At 44.8% G+C, this 20,403-nt stretch overlaps 1 protein-coding gene across 1 annotated transcript in view; it reads left to right on the top strand.

The window, feature by feature from the left end:
* Positions 1–18,472, top strand: part of SPMIP4 (sperm microtubule inner protein 4) — a 189,163-nt gene extending 170,691 nt beyond the window's left edge. Inside the window, exon 9 of the mRNA XM_086941689.1 lies at positions 15,071–18,472. Within this exon, the coding sequence (XP_086797815.1) occupies positions 15,071–15,934 (864 nt within the window). The 3' untranslated portion in view covers positions 15,935–18,472. The remainder of the gene's footprint in view (positions 1–15,070) is intronic.
* Positions 18,473–20,403: the final 1,931 nt, after the last annotated feature.

Below are 20,403 nucleotides of genomic sequence, written 5' to 3'. Positions count from 1 at the left end.
CCATTTCATAAGACTAAAAGCATAAAAAATCAGTTGGCCAGAGCGTGCCTACACCATACCAAGAGTGATCTCATGCTCAATGGTTCATGGGGCCTATCCCCTGTGTTGGGCCACATTAAGGGGTCAATTAGGGTGGCGGACGGATCGCCACCGCTATGTAGGCAGTGGCGATCCATCCGCCATCCTTGCCCGTCTGCCACCTATTTTCCCCCCATCATATTGCAATGGCGGGGGGACCGTGGCAGAGGGGAAGACCGTCCGCCGCTTTTCCGCCACGGTCGCAAGGTCTAATATTATGGCGGTATCTATCAGACACCGCCAGCCATATTAGGATGGCCGGATGCAGATGCCTTTCCGTGGCGGCAAAGCCGCCACTGAAAGGCATACGGGCTTTTCTTTGGGGGCCCGTTGCGGGCCCCCAGGGTGAAGGTGGGGTGGGGGGTGCACATGGGGTGTACCTATGGTACCCCCCTGCGTTTCACAGTACAACATGGCAGGCACTGTGCGGTGCCTGTCATGTTATGCTGTGAAACGCACAACATGCATTTTTGACATTGCGGCGGACGGTGCTTTCAGCACTGTCGGCCGCAATGTTAAAAATGCGGGATGCACCCGCCACTGTGGCGGGTGCATCCTAATTCGAGGCACGGTACCTCCACCCTTGTGGCGGACGGTCCCTTCCCCAGACACGATGGCGGACGTATAACGTACGTCCGCCATCCTAATCGACCCCTTAATGTAGTAATTGCAGTGTTTATGAATTCACAGCAGAAATCGAGGTTCTACTTCTTCTACATCGAAATACAAATTAGAGATCACAAGATATGCTCAAAGATCCAGAGAAAATCAACCACCTGCATACCACATGCGAATAGCTAGGCAAAACTGTTCTGATGAAAGTTATTTGAACATCAAGCCCTGTAGATGTATGAGAGATTGAAACAAAGAGGATATTCAACAGTTGTTTTGATTGACTCATGAAGGAGAGCTTGAGAAGAAACAAAATAGGCACAGCCTCATTAAGAAGATAAAAAAAAGAAACATTTGGAAATATGGGGATAGTATAAGATATATATTGGAGTACAATATGTCTAAGTATGAGATGAAAAAATTTATAAGAGAGAATTTGAGAATCTTAAAACGGGATGAATATCTTAGAGTAGGCTTGCCAGAACAACTGCAAATGGCATATAGAAAGGTTGCCTTCTTAGAAGACTTATTAACATCAAATGCATTCAATTGGCTTAAAGATAAACAAAATGGATTATGGAATGTAAGGCATGTGAATATGGCTGGTACCTTACCTGATGGAGGGTAATTTGCACATTGGTTACATGAAGTAGGAGTAACTATGAAACATCAGAAGGGTTAGGGCAGTACACTCAGCTCCTCCGGCGGAGTTTGCAGAGATTTGCCCAATCCACTCGCTTGGAGCGCAGAGTTCCGTTAAACTCTGACAACTGCTGCGTGGTGGAGTTCTTTATCATGCGCAGCTTGCCAACATTAAGTTTGCGAGCAAGGAAATCGAGCACTAGACCGCCTTGCAGCAAGATTTCTCAATGCGGGAGGTCACCCCAGGTTGCTACCCCTCGTGTTGAGTGAGCTGCCGCTCGCATTGAAAAATCTACTCGAGCAGCAGAAAGAAGCAGCACCCTCTGGCGTTCTTCATGGTGCAGTTCACACTGATTTTACAGTGCGGGGCAAGCTCTTAGCACTAAAAATCAACACTGACAGCATGATGTACGGAACTCCGCCGCTCTCGGAACTCTGCAGAATCTTGCAGAGTTTTTTGGTAACTCTGCAGAATGAAACTCCACGAGTTCCACCCATCCCTAAACATCACATGCAAGCACTTTAGTTTAATAATTAAGTCTCATGTTCACATATTGGAGATCGATATATTTCCAAAAACATGCCAAAGAAATAAAAATTATTCTTTACAATGAATGAAAAGCTTCTTATGCATTTACTCTTTCAATGGCTATCTTACCTTGACACTAATTTAAAATATTTTTTTAACAAACATTTTTTGTTCCAACACACCCATTTGCACTTAATCAGAAACACTATAATATAGTGGGTCAATGAAAGTGAAGTACTCTCATAACAGTGACTGAATGATTTGTGCAATATTAGCTGACACAGAGTAGTTTGGGAATTTGGTCACACAAAGTTGGTACAATATTGGAATGTGCCCAAGTGCTTTTACATTATGCAACAGAAGGACACTACTTATTCTATCTTATTATTTAATTTGGTCACATAAAGTTGGTGTATCATGGAATATGCATAAGCACCTCACATCAAGCAGTAGGACACTACTTATACGAATTGATTGTGACACTAATATGTCTCATGTTAATGTAAATATGATAAAAAGCAAATGCAAAATCGAAAAGAGAATCCAAAAGATCATTAAAGATTGTATTAGTTAAGGTTGTTTATGAGTACATCAATTTGAATATTTTGTGATTAAAACCATCACAGGTATTGTTTAAATGTGAAATTGTAACTATAGGGGAACTTTACCCTGAATGTTGAAAAGATATGAATTGCTTGAATTATGAGATCAGACCCATTCCGCTTGCCATGTTTTAGAAATGCCATCCGTTTGTTCTTTTACTTTTGACCTCTTTTGATAATTTAGAGCTTGTGACATATGAGGAGTTGACTAATACATGCATATTCAGATAACAATTCAAAACTAACTTAAAATGGTAGAGGCAAATGGAAAATGAAAAACATGATATGTGCAATCTAGTCTTCTTTCGTGTGCACTTGGTGAGGGTAGATTGGGCAACTGTAATTTTAAAATGCACTCTGTATTTGTGGACTCTATGGTCCTGTCAAAAGCTGTTGCCGAAACGTGTCAGCCATAACCTGAACTTTTGTGGAAATAAAAAGAAATAATTCCCTGTTTTTGTCTCATTGCTATGGTGCCTCCTTCTTTTCATCTGCTCAAAAGAAAGTATGGAGTATGGTTACCTTTGGGAAGGAGATCGAATGGTCTGGCCGCTGCGCCATAGCTGTGTAGAGAATACATTTTGGCAAGGATCCGGGGTTACTGTTATCTGGCCCTAAAATAGCGGACCTAAGTTGTAAGTTATGGGGTGGCTCTAAAAAGAGCCCTTGTGTTCATTAGTTGGAGCTACATATAAGTGCGGATGCACAGCTTCAAGTTATTTAGGAAAACTCAGTTTCCCTGATCTGTGAAGTGTACTCCATCACTTCTGTAGATATCCACCATATCAAAACGTATGTTGTTGTTGTAATGAAGTTGATAGTAAAATAAAGTATCCAGGCAAAAACAATGTAGATAACTGGCAAATAATTAGTATAACAATATAAACACAAGTAAAAGAAAATGATATAACCAATAATTATAATCACATATGAAATTTAATAACATTGATAAAATTGATAAACTTGTTCAATCAAATCAAATACAAAAGTTGTATAAAAACAGACAGACAGACATCAACTCTGACAATCAGCTTTGGGAATCATCACAGTTCTTAACTTTCCTTTCAATACTAGAGACTACCATAATTGAATACTGTACTCTCTTTTTATTGTTTTTATACAACTTTTGTATTTGATTGAACATGTTTATCAATTTTTATCAATGTTATTCAATTTCATATGTGATTATAATTATTGGTTATATCATTTTAATTTACTTGTGTTTATATTGTTATACTAATTATTTGCCAGTTATCTACATTGTTTTTGCCTGGATACTTTATTTTACTATCAACTGTTTAGCCCTGATCCAGGAATCTGATTTCACTCAGGGAGTCCCTGTTTAACGCCACAAGTTGTTGTAATGAAGCCCATTTTGTGGTCTTTGAGGTATGCAGACACAGATTTTTCAATCTGAGGACAAAATTATTTGGACCATTTCCACTTCTGTCTTTGGCATATATTGGAATATACAAAGATAGTTTGAGGCAAAAGTAACATCACTAGTTCAAAGGTGTCCTTCATAAGCATTTCTAAACCTACCCCAGTAAATCTGCCAAGGTCCTTTCCACCACAGTGCACAATCACGAGGTCAGGGTGTTGGAGATGCAAACAGGTTTTAACCAAAGGCAACAATTGGTGCCACTTCAATCCTCTCTGTCCAAACCTTTTAATGTCCACATTTTGTAAGCCAAGGTCTAAATCAATACGTCTCTGTTCTGCATACCTCTTGCACCAGAAAACATAGCTATGTCCTACGATCCACACTAGCATTTTGAAATTATGGCTGGAAGGTATGGAAAGATGTCTGTAGCTCATGCAATTCCATCATAGAATGAGAGATATGTTTAAAGACGGGGAATTAGTTTCTTTTCACATGCAAAATGATACCTGATTGGGAGATGAAAAGCATAGTTTTTTAAAAGTAGTGTGCACATTCGTTTTGTGGAAAAGCATCTTTGTGATTGGTTAAGAAAAAGTAGTTTGAACCTGGAGTATATATTATAGGATAAAATTTGATCAACTCAACCACACCTGCTATTTACATTTTAAATGCAGTGTTCGAACTTAAAACAATCGTGAACTTTTAACCTGCACGTGCTGTTAAATGTTCAAGAAAATGTTGCAAAAAACTATCGTTAGGCTTTAAAAAATGGATGAACTTTTAACCACCACATGTTGTAGAATGCTCTAGAAAGTGTGCTGATAGAATACATTGCATTTCTGACTTCTAAGTGTACTTGAATATTAAAAAACTGTTTATATGGAAAACTAGAAAGATAGTAATAGAGAGAAGTTTTGAAATCTAAATGAGTCGAGGAACTATTCTAATTTGTTCTTTATTACCTACTGGAGGTTGCCAGTATGTAGTTGTAGAGTTAGAACTGAGTTTCCATGGTAAAAGCATTTTTTGTTTTGCCTATAACTTTGGCGTAGTTTCATGAATCTTCATGAAATATTGAAAATAATTCTTTGTTCATATCAGCTCCTATGTTAAAAGTTTGGGGGGGGATTCGTCAAGGGGGGGCCGAGATAAAAAGGGGGTCCCAAAACATGTTTTCTCCATGTTAATTGCCTTTTTTTTCACAGGTTGAGAATAATTTAAAAAAAAAATATTTTTATTATTTTTTAACATATAAATATTCCCCCCCTCCTCCCCGGACAGGTAGACATTCTACACATTAACCTCATGTGCTTTACATTGTTTTTGCCATACATACATAGTCATTATAAACAATTTTCAAAATATATTCACAGTATCACAGAAGACAACAAAAGTTATAACAATTTATAATGATTAGTTTTGTTTTGTACGTCTCGTAATTGTGTAAGAGGAATCCAGGTTTTTCGTACCCCATTGCGTCTCGATCTGCCTTTCAACTTATATATAGCTATTTCGGTGTTATACATAACAGCATTTGTAATAGTACTATGGTTAGTTTTATGCGTCTCACCATTGTGTAAGAGGGCCCCAGATTTTCTTACCCCTTTAACGTCGCAATCTACCTTTACGCTTATATATAGCTATCTCAATGTTATGAACAGCTAGAAGTCTGGCTAGCCACTGTTGAAAGGAGGGTGGTAGCGGGTCAAACCAAGCCGAGGCTAGGCATAGCCGCAAAACTGCCATAGCTACAAATATGAAATCATGGCCGCTCTCGAGGTTATCTGGGTCTTCCGCCCCAAGTACCATTACTTTATGTGACAGGGTGACATTTCTTCGAAGAACTGAGGTTAAAAACCTCTCTATATCTTGAGTCAAAGGTATTAGCGCTGGACATGAAGCGAAGATATGAACAGAATCTGCTTTAAATAGATTGCATCTTGGGCAACAAGTTCCTTTGCCGTTCCCCATTTAGCGATCTTATCAGGTGTATAGTAGAGAAAAAAGCAGGTTTTGTGAAATTGTGCCTGTAATTTAGTGGAAATAAGTATAGTTTGGGCTAGCTGATAGGAATATAAAAATCCTTCCTTTGAGATTTCGAGTTTACTTTGCCACTTCATTGCCGTTTTATCTAAATCGTCCGGAAACATGTCCAGCAATAAACCATAAACTCCACCTATTGATTGTTTCTTAAAATGTATTAATGTCTCTACTATCGTGCATTCTTCCCCAAGAATCCTTGCCCCAAGTTTATGTGTTAAAAAGTCCCTTATTTGGAGGTACTTAAAAAAGTCCCGCCAATCTAAGTCAAATTCTTCTTTCAGGGCATTAAAAGATTTAATCCCTTGCGTAGTGTAAAAATCCCCTAGTTGTGTTATTCCTAAATTGTACCATTTGTTTAAATATTATTTGAGGAAGAATTGGATTATTCAATACCGGAGTATAGAATGAAATTGGTCTTATTCCTAATGTTTTCTTAACAGCCTTCCATTTTTTTATTTTTTTTTTAAATATATTTTTGTTGCAGGAATCAGTAAATTTTTACAAAGCGACCAGCATTATAAGTTCAATCAAAATTAGTAGAACACATCCCTCCGTCCCCCAGCAGGATGAACCATTACACAGCCATTTAGCCCACAACCCAAGGGTCGGGCGGCGATACCCAATGGGGACTCAACAGGAAGTCGAAGCTGGTCCGGATGATCCACTATCCGTCATCTGCTTTTCTAAACCATCCTACAAAGAAAGCCAAAAGAAACCCCCCCCCTCAAAACACTATGAACCAAACCAAAACCCCCCCCAACCCCGCCATCAGTGCACGGTAACAGCCGTAATAGGATCTGTGAGAGGACCCATGAGGAAAGCAAGACATGTAAAGTGCAATCGTCTATCGGGACTCGGGGCGAGCTGCATCTTCGCTTTCGGAATCGCTGAGAGCGCAATAATCCCTGAGGGCCTGCACTAATGTCTCCCATTCTAGCGCCGCCTCCTGCTCCTTCTCGTTGTGTTTTCTCCTAGCTAACTGGTACCGCAGCGTGCTTTCCCCCGCCGCCCATTTCAAGAGTTCGCTGTGCCATCGGGCCCCCGTTGGACCAACCCGTGCCTTCCAATTCCTGGTCACCTCCCGTTTAGCAAGGAGAAGCCCCAGATCAATGAATTTACTAGTGATTTTATTTTTGGGGGTATGTGGGAACCAGTGCAGGAGCCCCACTGCCGCATCAACCGATAAGGATCTCCCCGTTACCTCCTCCAGGGTACCCCCCACTTCCAGCCAGTAGGAGGACAGCCCCGGGCAGGACCACAACATATGAAGAAGGTCCGCATCAGGCGCCTGGCACCTGGGGCAGTCCGCGGAGTCCGTGGCAAAATATTGTTGGATCTTCGCCGGGGTCAAATATGCCCTATGGAGTACGTAGTAGTGGACCAATTGAAAGCGGGCGTGGCGCGTGCCCTTCCAGGCCCGCCTCATGAGTTGGGACCAGGTCGTCTCCGGGATCTCCTTCCCTATGTCTGCCTCCCAACGGGTTCTTAAAGTAGTGAGGGGGGCCAACCCCTCATTGAGCAGTCTGCCATATAGGCAAGTGACCGCCTTAACAGTTCCCGCAGACATCATAACGTACTGGCACACCGGAGAAGTAGGAGGTTCCTCCTGCCCGTGCTTCCAGTGCGCCTGAATCGCCCGGACCAGGGCCGAGTGCAGAAGAAAATCACCGCGAGGAACCTCGAAGCGATCAATGAGCTCCTGAAAGGGCAAAAGCGCCCCGTCCTCGTAAAGGTCACCCACCAACTGTAGGCCCGCGTCCTCCCAATCCGCTAATCGTGACCAATCACCGCCATGAGGCAGGGCCGTCAGCATGCCCAGAGGTATTTCGGGTGCATACGGTATCCGCAACTGGCCCCGGGCGTGGGCTCGGTTCCAACACAAGCGAATGGTCTTCTCTTCAAGTGTCAAGTCCTGCAAGGCCAAACGCTGTCGCAGCGCTAGGAAGGAGAGAACATGCCTAGCTATCCCTGTGCCCCTCCTGTCCCCTGGGCCTCGGAATTCCCTGGCGACCTCCTGGGTGAAAGTCTGCAGCTGCGCTGCCAAGTAATACTTTTCAAAGTCCGGCACCGCCAGCCCACCCTCAGCTTTCGGCCTCGTCAGGGTCTTGAGGGCCACTCTTCGGCGGCCCGAACCCCAGAGGAATCCGACCACCATTGACCGTAACACTCGAAATGTGGCTGGCGGGATCCAAATCGGCAGCGCCCGGAAATAATATAGCAACCTGGGAAGCGCCACCATTTTAAGCAAAGCGATCCGTCCAGCTACAGAGAGCGGTAGAGTAGCCCAGAAGTCCATGCTACCACGCAGCGCGCGAGTGCTGCGAGCTATGTTTCCATCCAGGAGGTCTGACGGTTCATGGTAGACGTATACCCCCAGGTACTTAAAGCAGTCAGGTTCCCACCTAATCTCTCTACTGATATCAGGGCTAGGTGTACCCTTACGAACCGGGAAAAGACAGGTCTTAGCCCAATTCACCCGAAGGCCCGAGACCTCTCCAAACGCCGTGAGCGCCGTCGCAGCTCCATTCAGGACAGCAACCGGGTCCTCAAGGAAGAGCAACAGGTCATCAGCGTACAGCGAGACATAATGTGGGCCCGAAGGCGTCCATAAGCCATTATAGTGGGCTCCCGACCGGAGTAGCAGCGCCAGAGGTTCCACCGCTAACGCGAAGAGAAGCGGGGATAATGAACAACCCTGTCTCGTGCCTCTCCCCACCGGATATTGCGAGGAGATCAGCGGGCCTGCCCGTACCCTGGCCGACGCCGAGGTATATAGTACCGTGGTCCATCTGACGAAACCCTCACCGAGGCCGAATCGTAGTAATACTGTGCGCAGGTAGTCCCATTCCAGGCTGTCAAAAGCCTTCTCCAAATCTACCGAAAGGACTACCGGGCATGGGGCGTCCACGAGCGGTTCTCCCAGCAAGCGGAACAGCCTATGGATGTTCATGGTCGTGTTTCGCTTGGGGATGAATCCAGCCTGGTCCTCATGCACCAGAGAGCTCATGTGACCTAGCAATCTCGATGCCAAGATGCTGCTCAGTATTTTATAATCGACCGTCAACATTGATAAAGGACGGTAGGACGCCGGATCGGAGGAGTCCCTTCCCGGCTTGAGGAGGGGAACCACTAAGGCCTCGCACATCGAGCCGGGGAGCCGACCAAGCCGCTTCGCCTCTCTGTAAACGATCAGCAACCTCGGTGCCAGGAGATCAGCATAAGCGGCATAAAATTCAACTGGAAGGCCATCCAGACCCGGGGTCTTATTCCTTGCCATCTTTTTAATGGCGCTGCGAATCTCCCCCAGTTCAATGTCGGAACCCAGGGCTTTCGCTACGTCAGGTTCCACCATTGGGAGCTCTAGGGGTCGCAGGTAGTCATCAAGCCGGTCGGGGTCTCTGGCAGAGCGACTGCGGTATAAGCGTTCATAGTAGTGTAGGTAACAGCTCAGAATCTCAGGCTGAGTGTGCACTTCGGTCCCATCCGCCGTACGCATGGACGTCGTCAGAGAGGTCTGGCGCGTAGGATTAGCTAGCCACGCCAGCAATGCGCTCGATCTATCCCCCTCTGCGAGGGACCTAACAGTATAGGCCTTATAGTCGAAACAGCGCAGCCGTTCGACCTCCGCCGCCACCGCCTCCTTCGCCGCTGCCGTGCGTTCCTGGAGTTCCGGGCGCCCGGGGCGGCGGAGTTCCAACTCACGGAGTTTCCGTTCTGCCATTTCTAAATCATCAAGGATGATTCGCCTCATGCCAACCTTCTTGGAAATGCAGAAGCCCCTGACCACCACCTTAAAAGCGTCCCATTCTAGCGCCCTCGAACCCGCAGTGCCCCCGTTGGACGAGAAGTATTCCGAGATCTTGTCTTGTCTTCTAGGTCCGCTTTGAATACAATTTGTCCACATTGGGTGCATAAACACAGCAAACGTTTAGGTCCCTCCCCCCCAGAGTGCCCGAAATGGCCACATATCGACCCTCCGGATCCACCACCGATTTCGTAACCTGAAAAGGAACCCCCGCTCTGATCCAAATTAGCGCCCCCCTGGCATACGCGGAGTACGAAGTGTAAAAGACCTGCCCCCTCCACCTACGCTGTAGCGCCGCCCCTTCCGCCTTGTTAAGATGGGTTTCCTGCAGCAGCGCCATTTGCACCCCTCTACGCACTAAATAAGCGTGGACTTTGTGACGTCTAGACATAGTGTGAAGCCCCCGTACATTCCAAGTAATGCATTTCACATTAGCAACATCAGCCATTGTCCCATATTGTTCGTGCAAAGTCTCTCCATCCGGGCCCCAACAAAGAAAGAGCAACAATCAACCCAGCACTGATGGCGGCCATTTTCCCCAACCAAAACACAACAACCCCGGTTCGACCCAAACCCATTCCCACCCTCCCCAGAACAGGACACAAATAGTACCATCTAGACCCCATCCAAACCATACCCCCAGCAAACCCTCTGTCCCCGACTAATCCTGCAGTCGCCACCGCAGGAAGGCCTTAAGGGCCAGGTGCGGGCTGGGCGTTGGCAATGGGCCCTCAATGCTCGGGCTACCGAGACTAAAGTGAGCCCAAAACAATAAGAAGAAACCCTCAAGGCACGGGCAGGGCACCCCACCTCCACTTCCCCGGGGATTATGAGCAATCGCCGACCCCCGCCACCCCGCTGCGGGCCCCCACCCAAATGGACGCAGCTCACCCCGTCAACCCTGTCCATCCAGAAGGTCCTCAACCTAGTTCGGGGTGATCACCGGGGTGTGGACACGGTCGGTCACCGATTCCTCCGAGTCCGTTGGTACCCCCTCGTCACCAAGGTCCGCTTCCTCTTCTATGGGACCATCCCGTGAGCCAGACAGCGCAGACAACACCTCCAACACTCCTTTCCGCTCCGTCGACGTCTCCGCAGTCGAGGGTCCGCCTGACCGGCCACGGCGACTCCGAATCCTTTTGGACCGCCGTCGCTGTCCAGGCTCCACTGCTAGTTGAGATGAGGAGCCAAAGCCATCCTTTCCGGCTCTATAGAGTTCGAGCCAGTTACAGACATCCTCCGGGAAAGAACTGAGTCTTGTCATCGATAATTATGCGGAGCCTTGCAGGAAACAGGAGCGAGTATTGGATGCCCTCGCTCCGGAGCTCACGCTTGACCGCCAGGAATGAGAACCGCCTGCGCTGGGTCTCATAGGTGTAGTCCGGGAAGATATTCACCTGGCTGTTCGCCACCTTGAAGGGGCCATTATGTCTGGCGGCATTAAGGATGAGATCTCTGTCCCGAAAGTGCAATAACCGTGCCACCACCGGTCGCGGGGCACGGCCCTGTTGCGGCGGCCTCGCTGGGACTCTGTGTGCTCGCTCCAGGGTGTAGAAGGAGGATAGACCCTCCGGAGCCACCGTGTCCCGTAGCCAGGCTTCCAAGTAGGCCACCATGTCGCCATCTTCGATCTTCTCCGGCAGGCCCACCACTCGAATGTTATTTCGCCTGTTGCGACCTTCCGCGTCTTCCGCTCGCCGCTCCAGGGCATCAATCCGGGATAGGGCATCCTCCATCGTCGCGGCCAGGGTTCTCTGTGCTGGCTCCAAGGTTTTTATCGAGCCCTCCACTTCCTTGACCCTATCTGAGAGCTTGCCGTGGTCCGCTCTAAGGAGGCCCAGACTCGTCGCCACCTGGGCAATGTCCTGCTGGAGGGCCGAGCGTGTGGTCGCGATCGCCTCCAGGACCCGGTCAAATTGCTGCTGCAAAGGCGCTCCACCAGAACTCTCCGGGTCCCCACGTTCTTCTTTGTCCGGGGCCTCCGAGTCTGAGGCGGCTGGGGTGGTCCCCTTGGCTCCCCTCGGTTTCCCCATGGCGCAGGAGTCACACGGTGGAGAGCCAGTCAGAGGCGCCACCAAGTGCGGGTGTCGGCTATGTCTCTCTCGGCTAGTGGCCGAGGGCGGGCGATCTCCGTCTCCAGGGCCTGTTGGACCTCAACAACTTCGGGCCGCGCCACCACCGCGTCGTCGGAGGGCACTGAGGAGGAGGCGGGGACAATCGGCGCCAGGTCGGGCAGGCCCGTTTGGCCGATGAGGATCTGGAACGAGGGTTTCCAACACCACCGGAGACTTTGTGGCGCCAAGGCGCCGTGCTGCCCATGGAAGTCAGACACTCGGGGGGATGCAGCCAGGCGCGGCTCAGGGGATCGGCACCGCAGCCAGGGCCGCCAGGCGTCCGTGAGTCGAGGTCCACTGTAGTGTGGGCATCCGATCATCCAGGCGCGATCACCGTGTTCAAAGTCCGATCAGAACGACACCCAGACCATCACATCACAGGGAGATGAGAAAGTGGAGGGTGCGCTGTAGATAACGACGCTCCTCCAGACTAAAGGTTCCGACCAAGGGGACAAAGAGGTCCGGGCGCCATGTTGAGCCGCACTCCGCGGGACCACAAACTTCGACTTTCCGTCGGATCAACTCATGTTCGAGTTGCACCAGGTGCCTCGGCAGGTCCCAATCAGTCTGATCGACGGTTTGCGGGGACTAGGGTGCCCCACGGCCTCCGATCTGCAGGATAATCACGGGCTCAGTCCCGGAGCCGAGCTCTCAGGCGACCATCGCCATCGGCGTCCAAGCCACGCCCCCCTCTTAACAGCCTTCCATACCTTAAAGCAGCTATATAGAGTCTTAAATTTGACCTTTCTGTGGTAGCTATTGTGTGTATGCCTCCAAAAATAGCCATAGCTGGAGTTCCCCACCAATAGCTGAAAGATTGAATTGGTCTGTTCCTCAGCGTTTTCCCCCCCTTGCAATAGTTCCTTGCTGTATAGTAACACACATGACCAATAGTATCTCCTTAACCCCTTCGATGCTGATGACGCCCCCAGCCGTCATGTACTACGGTGGGCGTGTGCTGATGACGGCTGGGGGCCGTCATAAACCCGCCCACTCGCAATTCTGCCGCACAGGCGCAGAAACGCGTCCGCGCCCAAGGGTTAAGTTGGGAAGAGCTAGGCCACCTCTATTCTTGGGAAGGGTAAGATATTTTTATGCCTGGCGGGGTTGTGCATATGACCATATAAATCTAGAAAAGATACGTTCTATTGATGTAAACCACTGACTTGAAAAATCTAAACAGATTGCCCTAAAATGGTATAGTATTTTGGGAAAATACACCATTTTAATTGCATTTGCCCTTCCAATAATGGATAAGTGGAGATTATCTAAACGTCGTAGGCCTCTTTGTATAGTATTTAGCATTGGCTTAAGGTTTATATCCACAACTTCCTCCAGCCTTGAGGAAATTGTGACGTCCAGGTATGTCGCTTCCTTCACCACCCTTGGATCATCCATCGCAGTTTTTGGGTTCAGAATGATTTGTGTCTTCCCTTGGTTTAACGCGTAGCCAGCAACCCACCCAAATTTCCTTGCCTCAGCCTCGATGGTCAGTATTGCAGCTACGGGGTCTGCGGTGACTATAGCAATGTCATCAGCATATGCTAATGTTTTGGTAGCGAACCCCTGTGATATAATGGGTATTATATTATTATTTTTATCCAAATAGCGAACAAAAGCGTCTATATATATTGTGAAGAGCAATGGCGAACATGGACATCCCTGGCTAGTTCCCCTGGAAATGATAATTTCCTTAGTTAGACTTCCGTTCACATATGCGACAGCTCTAGGATTGATATACATTTTTTGTATTGCCTGAATAAACTTGATTCTAAATCCCATTGTCGCCATTGCTTTCCAGAGAAACTGCCAGGAGACCCTATCAAAAGCCTTCACTGCGTCCAACAGAATTAGGGCCATAGGATCTCCTGTAGTTCCTGTTCCATCAAATAGTGTGATCACCCTCTGAATGTGATTTATGGTTCATCTTCCAGGAACGAAACCGTGCTGGCTTTTGGTAATTACTTTGTGTATTATAGGTGCAATTCGGTTTGCCAAAACTTTAGAATATATTTTGGAATCGACGTTTATAAGGGTTATGGGGCGATATGACCCTAAATATTCTGGGGGTTTCCCTTTTTTAGCTGAATTGATCAATGTGGCTGTTCAGCTGAGTGTTAATGCATTTTTCCAGGAGTTTGGCTAGCATAGGAATGTTAGAGATCGGACGATAGTTATTTGGGTCCGAGGGGTCAGCTGAAGGTTTCTTTAGGATGGGTGAAACTGACCATATTTCAGGATCTCTGGGATAGATCCTTGAAGGAGGCACACATTAATGATCTTGGTCCCGAGGGGTAGAACCAGAGGAATAAAGTCTTTTAGGTAATTCGCCTGGAGTGGGTCTGTGAAATGATTGGAGGGTTTCAGAGCGGACAGCGTTTTTAAAATGGTATCTTCATTGTATGTGTTGAAGTGGGACCAGGTAGAGTTGTTTTTAGTTAAAATTTTGGGAGGTCCTTAGTTTGGACACCTGCCAAGGGCCGTGATGGGTTATTTTCCAAGTCTGAGACAAATAGGAGGTCTTTGAGAAGATCTGATTTAATGGATTTCGTCTTAGAAGCGAAGAAGGAGGCAAATTCATCAGCATTGGGTAAAGAGGGAGGTATAGCACTAGGGAGACTTGGTAAGCTCTTGGTCTGGGCTTTGATAAGATCGAATTGTCTGAGTGATGTCATGAGTGATGCCATTTGAGATGTCATCAGTGATGTCATCAGTGATGTCACTGACCAAGTCATGAGTGATGTAATATGTGACATCATCAGTAGTGCATCGCGGGCGTGCACGTTATAGTTAGCTTAACTAACTATAACAGGCGAATTCCTCTGGTTTTATATTAATCAAATGTCCAACTAACTATAACCTAAGGTTTTTTTAGTGGATGAATATATATATATATATATATATATATATATATATATATATATATATATATATATATATATATATATATATTCACACACACACAATTGGATGAGGATCCTAACAACTGAGCCCTAAATTAACTCCTTAATATTGAAAAGTCATCCTGAACTTGAGGAGGTCATCTGTGAGTATTCGCGGATCACTTTAAAAATAACTTCATAAAAACCTTTTCTGAATCAGGAGATACTTAGACTGGACTGATTGCACACAGACAGAGTAAGAGAGATTGAAATCATTTCAATGTTGTAGTTAGAGTTTGTACAGACTATACTCGTATGATAATGTGGCATGAAGATATTTTAAATTAAGTGCTTATTTTCTTTTTTTCTAATTGAATAGAAAGAACAATATCTATCAACCTTCTTACCTGCAAGACCTTTGGATGGACGCAATGCCCGTTTGCTTCAGGACCGGCGGCCGCTGGAACTCCCAGATTTGAATTCAACATATGAAAATCCACAAGAGAAAGATTTTGTCTCAGCTACTGACATTTATTTACCAAGGTATCTAGAGGAACAGGCTCAGGTCAATAGCAATGCATTGACTTCCTGGAATCTCAACCATTTTGATTCATGTGAGAAATGCAAGAAAATGAGAAGTGAAGCTCTTCATTATATGCCCAACGATGGCATGTGCTCAGAGCACCAGAATGCTCAATTCTACCCTCAACAACATCACCAGGATAATAATCTATTCAGTAACAAGAGTCACGAGATCAACAAAAACCGTAAAGCACTGCAATTCCAGAAAATTACAGACACATGTGCTAATGAAGCTTTGTACCAGAGGCAGATCACAGAAAGCCCAGTTTCACCTGAGCCTTTGCCAAAGCCAGTGTCTTATGAAGATCTACCCCCTAGCAAGCTGGATTACTACACTGTGGGGCCAAACCCTTTCTCACTAAGTAGGCCCATGATGAATGGGGATTCCAGTGGTCACAGGATTCAACTTCCAAAATCTCTGGTAAACTCATGGGATTTGGCTTCTGCAACACCACGTGCAAGGACAGCTCCTTACACAAATACTCAAGCTCGACCACATACAGCAACAACGCTACAGGAACTCCAAGATTCTTATTCTAAATCTGAAGCACACAAAATTCAGCGCCAAATGTATCCTGAAAAGCCGAAAGACCTTAGAGACAATTATTACTCTGGGAAGAGGCACACTTTCTTTGGTTTTAACTCATCCTACTTCAACTGATGAGTGCACTTCTGCAGTAAAGAATGGATAAGTACTAGAACCTCTAGTGAACGATCCTCATGCTTGTGATGCTTGTATATCTGGCCCCTATGCACATTGTCTCTATTCTTGATCTAGGTTGATTTGCTATACAGAAGGCTATGCAGTCAGGGTGTCTCAAGCAACAGACTTGAAAAGATCTTTCATACACCTTCCGACAAGTCTTTATGAAACTTTTGAAACTAACATGCCAAAATAGGGACTCATGTTAAAAGGAGCTTTCCATTGTGTACTATTATCAGTCTGAGCAATAGCAGGCATACAGCGATTGGTACACGAAGGCTGAGTAGCACCTATGTTTTGCTTAAAGCGTTGCTACCATCCAGCTCAAAAACTGTTTAACCACCCTCCTCTCCTCCAACAAGTAACTAGATTTCTGTACCTGTCTTTGAGGTTGTTTGTCATAATATCGACTACAGAAAAATGTTGCTACCAAAATGTGATGACCAAAGTATCGAGGATGAAACTATAGGTATTTTGGACTTTGATATTTTTGCCATGACATTTGATAGCATGATACTTTGGAGTTGATATTAAGATGCAATACAATCTTTCATTTTCTGAGAGAAATTTGGCATTGTGTGTTTGCGTCTCCCAACCTCTGAAATACATTATGTAGGAAGAAGACACTTTCAGGTGACTTTCTGAGTTGCTATTAGCTCTGGAGGTTTACCCTTCTGCAATTACTCATTAAGGTTAGCTACTATTAGATGGAGCTGTACCAGAACAGTGACAATCAGTAAAGATTCTCTACAATAAAAGCTCATAGCGTAAAACGTACAAAGCCAAAGCTTAACAGACCAACCCCAAGCAAAGACAAAATGGCAAGCACATTGTACCAATGTATTTTTATTAATCATAGCATCAATTTTCAGGCCTGTCCTTCTTTTGTCCTGGGATGTATTTAAGATATAGTAGTGTCTATCAGCATTTAAAAGGATATTGCAAGGCTCTGAGGAGTTCCTTTATAGACTCTAGCAAATCTTTTTACATATGTTAGATGATGAAAGGGGCCGCTTCTCTTTGTTGTAAAACTTTTTTAGAGACACTCTCCGATGAAACGTTTTAGCAGCATGGAAGTGTGAAGGGGAGAAATCATTAAGTCTTTTTGACTTACACACCACTTTCTAATACTTAATGACCAACGGACAGTTAAGGAAGGTTAATTTTATTACAAAGCCAAAAATAGTTGAACATGAACACATCTCAGCATGAGAGTATAGAAATACAAAGGAATCAACATAAAGCCAAATCTATGTATCCAATTCAAATGATGCAGCATGAGTAAACCAATTAATTAAAGAAGGAGGAATGCAGATGATTAGAAAGCAAGAGTCCAAATTTCCTTGCATTGACGGTTTATGAAGGAAAAGCATCACATCTATCCCTACACTATCGCTAAAATGACATCCCTATGTTACTGGGTAAGCAATTTAATCCAAGGAAAAAAAAAGGTGTCAGTCGTGAAGTCTTCATAAGAAGTCACTTCACTGTCAAGATGGGCCAGGTAGCATAAAGCCATCATCACAAATGAAAGAGCTTGCTTTGAGATGCACTCTCTCCAAAGGCAAGAAAGATATGGGTCTTTCCCTAGTTTCAACAGTTATCCACAGGTAGAATTCCCATAGTGCACCTCGCACACTCCATCCACTCTGGGTAGAGTCCTGAGTGTTCTTTTCCTGTGTTTTCCAGGTATATCCTTTGCAACATTTCATCATTGGCTCCCATGCCTTCTCCCATGTGAAACCAATGTCTCTCTTTTTTCAACACAAGTCACACGATTGTAACTTCATCTCTCCTTGTCTCGCTGCTAAAACAAAGACAATATTCTGCTTGAAGAACGCTTCTTCACCTGCAATACAAAACGTAAGAAAGAACAGCTTCCACAGCGCATATGAAATTTAGAACATTAATTCTAAAGCAGATTTGTCAGGGGCTTGCATTTCAGGCCTACAACTTTAGCTAAAATAAGAGTGCATCATTTAGGCATTACGGATTCACATAATCATTATTACATTTCAGCTAATACGTTTACCTACTTACGAAAATATCACCATTAATACACGCATTTAGTACATGTAGTGTCAAATTTCACAACACGAGTTCTTTATGTTAGCATTTAGCTAGTTACATCCATTTCCTGTGTTAATTCTCCTTGGCACTTGTCAATAGCCTAGAATATGTCTCGTAGTTATGGTAATACGTTTCACAATTCTAACACTTCACGTTTACACGAACAGGATGATGTGCATGTGCGCTCTACACATGATTATGATGCACCCCTACAAATAAGAGTATGCAAATACGAAATCTCCACTCCATCAGTGGTACAGGAAAATATATGTAGCTCCACAAATGCTGCAGTGAGAAAATTATATATATATTATTAAACAATATAGTTCCTGTGCATCTTATATGTCCTCCCCTCTCTTAAATATACAAGATTTTGTTTCTTCATTTTACTAGTGCAGTGCACCCTGTAACTATGAGCATTTAATTGTACCCAAAAACACTTTAAGAATCTATAAATATAAAAACGAAAGTATGTCCTTTATGCATTACTACACCATTCATCCGATCGGCATGAAACTTTGGGAAGTTGTTGAGTACACTCCCGCGAAGATTTCTGGCAACAAAAAAAAATGTAAAAAAAAAAATGTGTTAATAGTTGTTGAGTACTCTCCCGCGAAGGTTTCTGGCAAAAAATAAATAAATAAATTGTTAAATATCGGCCCCCCAGAGCCCTCATAATCTTTCCAATACTGAACGTTTACAGTTTCCGGTGCGACTCGGTTTTGCAATGACCTTCAACAAAGCACAAGGACAATCGCTGCAAGTGTGTGGATTTGGAGAATCCATGCTTCTCACATGGACAACTGTATGTGGCCAGCTCACGCGTCGGAAAACCTTCTGATTTATTTGTGTACGCCCCAGACGGAAAAACAAAAAATACAGTGTATCCACAAGCACTCGAATAAATAAACAGAATTAAAACAACACTTTAAAATGTTTTCCATATTAAAATGAATACGTTTCAATAAAAATGACACAATGTAAATTAAATGTTATCATAACAAGTTTCCTTACATTTCCTTTCTTCTGAGATCGCAGCAACGCGCGACGGGTAAGCTAGTAACTTTTAAATGTAGTTAAAGACATATGTAGGTGTTAAAATTATTTCACTAAAATGTAAGAGGTAATCCATTGCATAAACTACTTCACCTCATATTTGTCCTTCAGAGTTAATTGTAGTGATTGTTAGATTTATGTCTTTCAGGAGATTCAAGATAGGCACATTTTGCTGATTACCGAATTTGCGGTCACAATGGATAGGCTTTAACCAATGATAACCCTGGAGCACCAACATACCCTTGGCCATGAGATAGACAAATGCTTTGCTGTTTATGGTAGGTGAATGAAATGCATGGCATGAACTCCTGTTTTTGGACTGCATAGCCACTCAAGACAATAGCTTCAATAATACCTCACTCAGTAACTCATGTTCCGTTACAAGCGGCTGGTTCTTCCAAATTCCTTAGAAGCATGATGGATGGATAATCCTATAATGGGTGGATCAGTCCTAACCTCCCGAACATATGGAAACCCAGTTCTTACTTCCAGAGACAAAACAATAACAGTTTTAGGGTTGAGCATGCAATAGCATGTGCTAGCGCATGCGTATGGTTTGCGAAACAATATTGTTAACAAAAAGGACTTGGAGCCTGCCTGTTGCTTACAATTTATTGGCTGGCATGGCACTCCTTTACAGTGTTGTAATTGGTCACTGCAGGCCAATCATCATTTCAGTTACATGCTGTGGAGTAGGGACCAAGCACTCATTGATTCTACTTAAGTTGTGCCCATCCTCTGCTTCAAATGTGATTGAGGTATTATTTTATTCTTTTTAGCTTCCAGTGCCGTGCAAATAGATGACATGTGACTGTCAAAAAACATGCCCAGCAGGACAAGCAAAATTGCAAAGTTTCATTTTCTATTATTAACTTTCTTTTATTTTGCCAAGTCTTCGTTTCTCACTTTGGACTCATGTTTTGATTTTGCTTGTGGGTGCTATTCTCAAAAGATGATTATCATTGTTTCTTATTTCTGTGTAATTTCACAAAAGATGCTTTAATGTATCGTGCAGTACCCCGCAGTACACCCCAATCTGTCCCACTCCAACTAACCCCAGACCAATTCACCCCACTTAATCCAATCCACTCCACCCCAATCCACCACAGACTAATCCAATTCACCCCACACTCCACCCCACTGCTATTCAATCAAAACCACTCACTTCAGTCAAACCCATCTCACCCTTTATCAATCCAGTCTGCCCACACCAATCCAATCGGCCCCACTTCAATCCAGTCTGTCCCACCCCATACCAGTCCACCCCAATCAAGCCAATCCACCCTAGACAATCCACCTGG

The sequence above is a fragment of the Lissotriton vulgaris genome, chromosome 10 (assembly GCF_964263255.1).
Source record: "Lissotriton vulgaris chromosome 10, aLisVul1.2, whole genome shotgun sequence".
Lineage (NCBI taxonomy): Eukaryota > Metazoa > Chordata > Amphibia > Caudata > Salamandridae > Lissotriton > Lissotriton vulgaris.
This window is presented reverse-complemented; position numbering and strand designations above follow the sequence as displayed.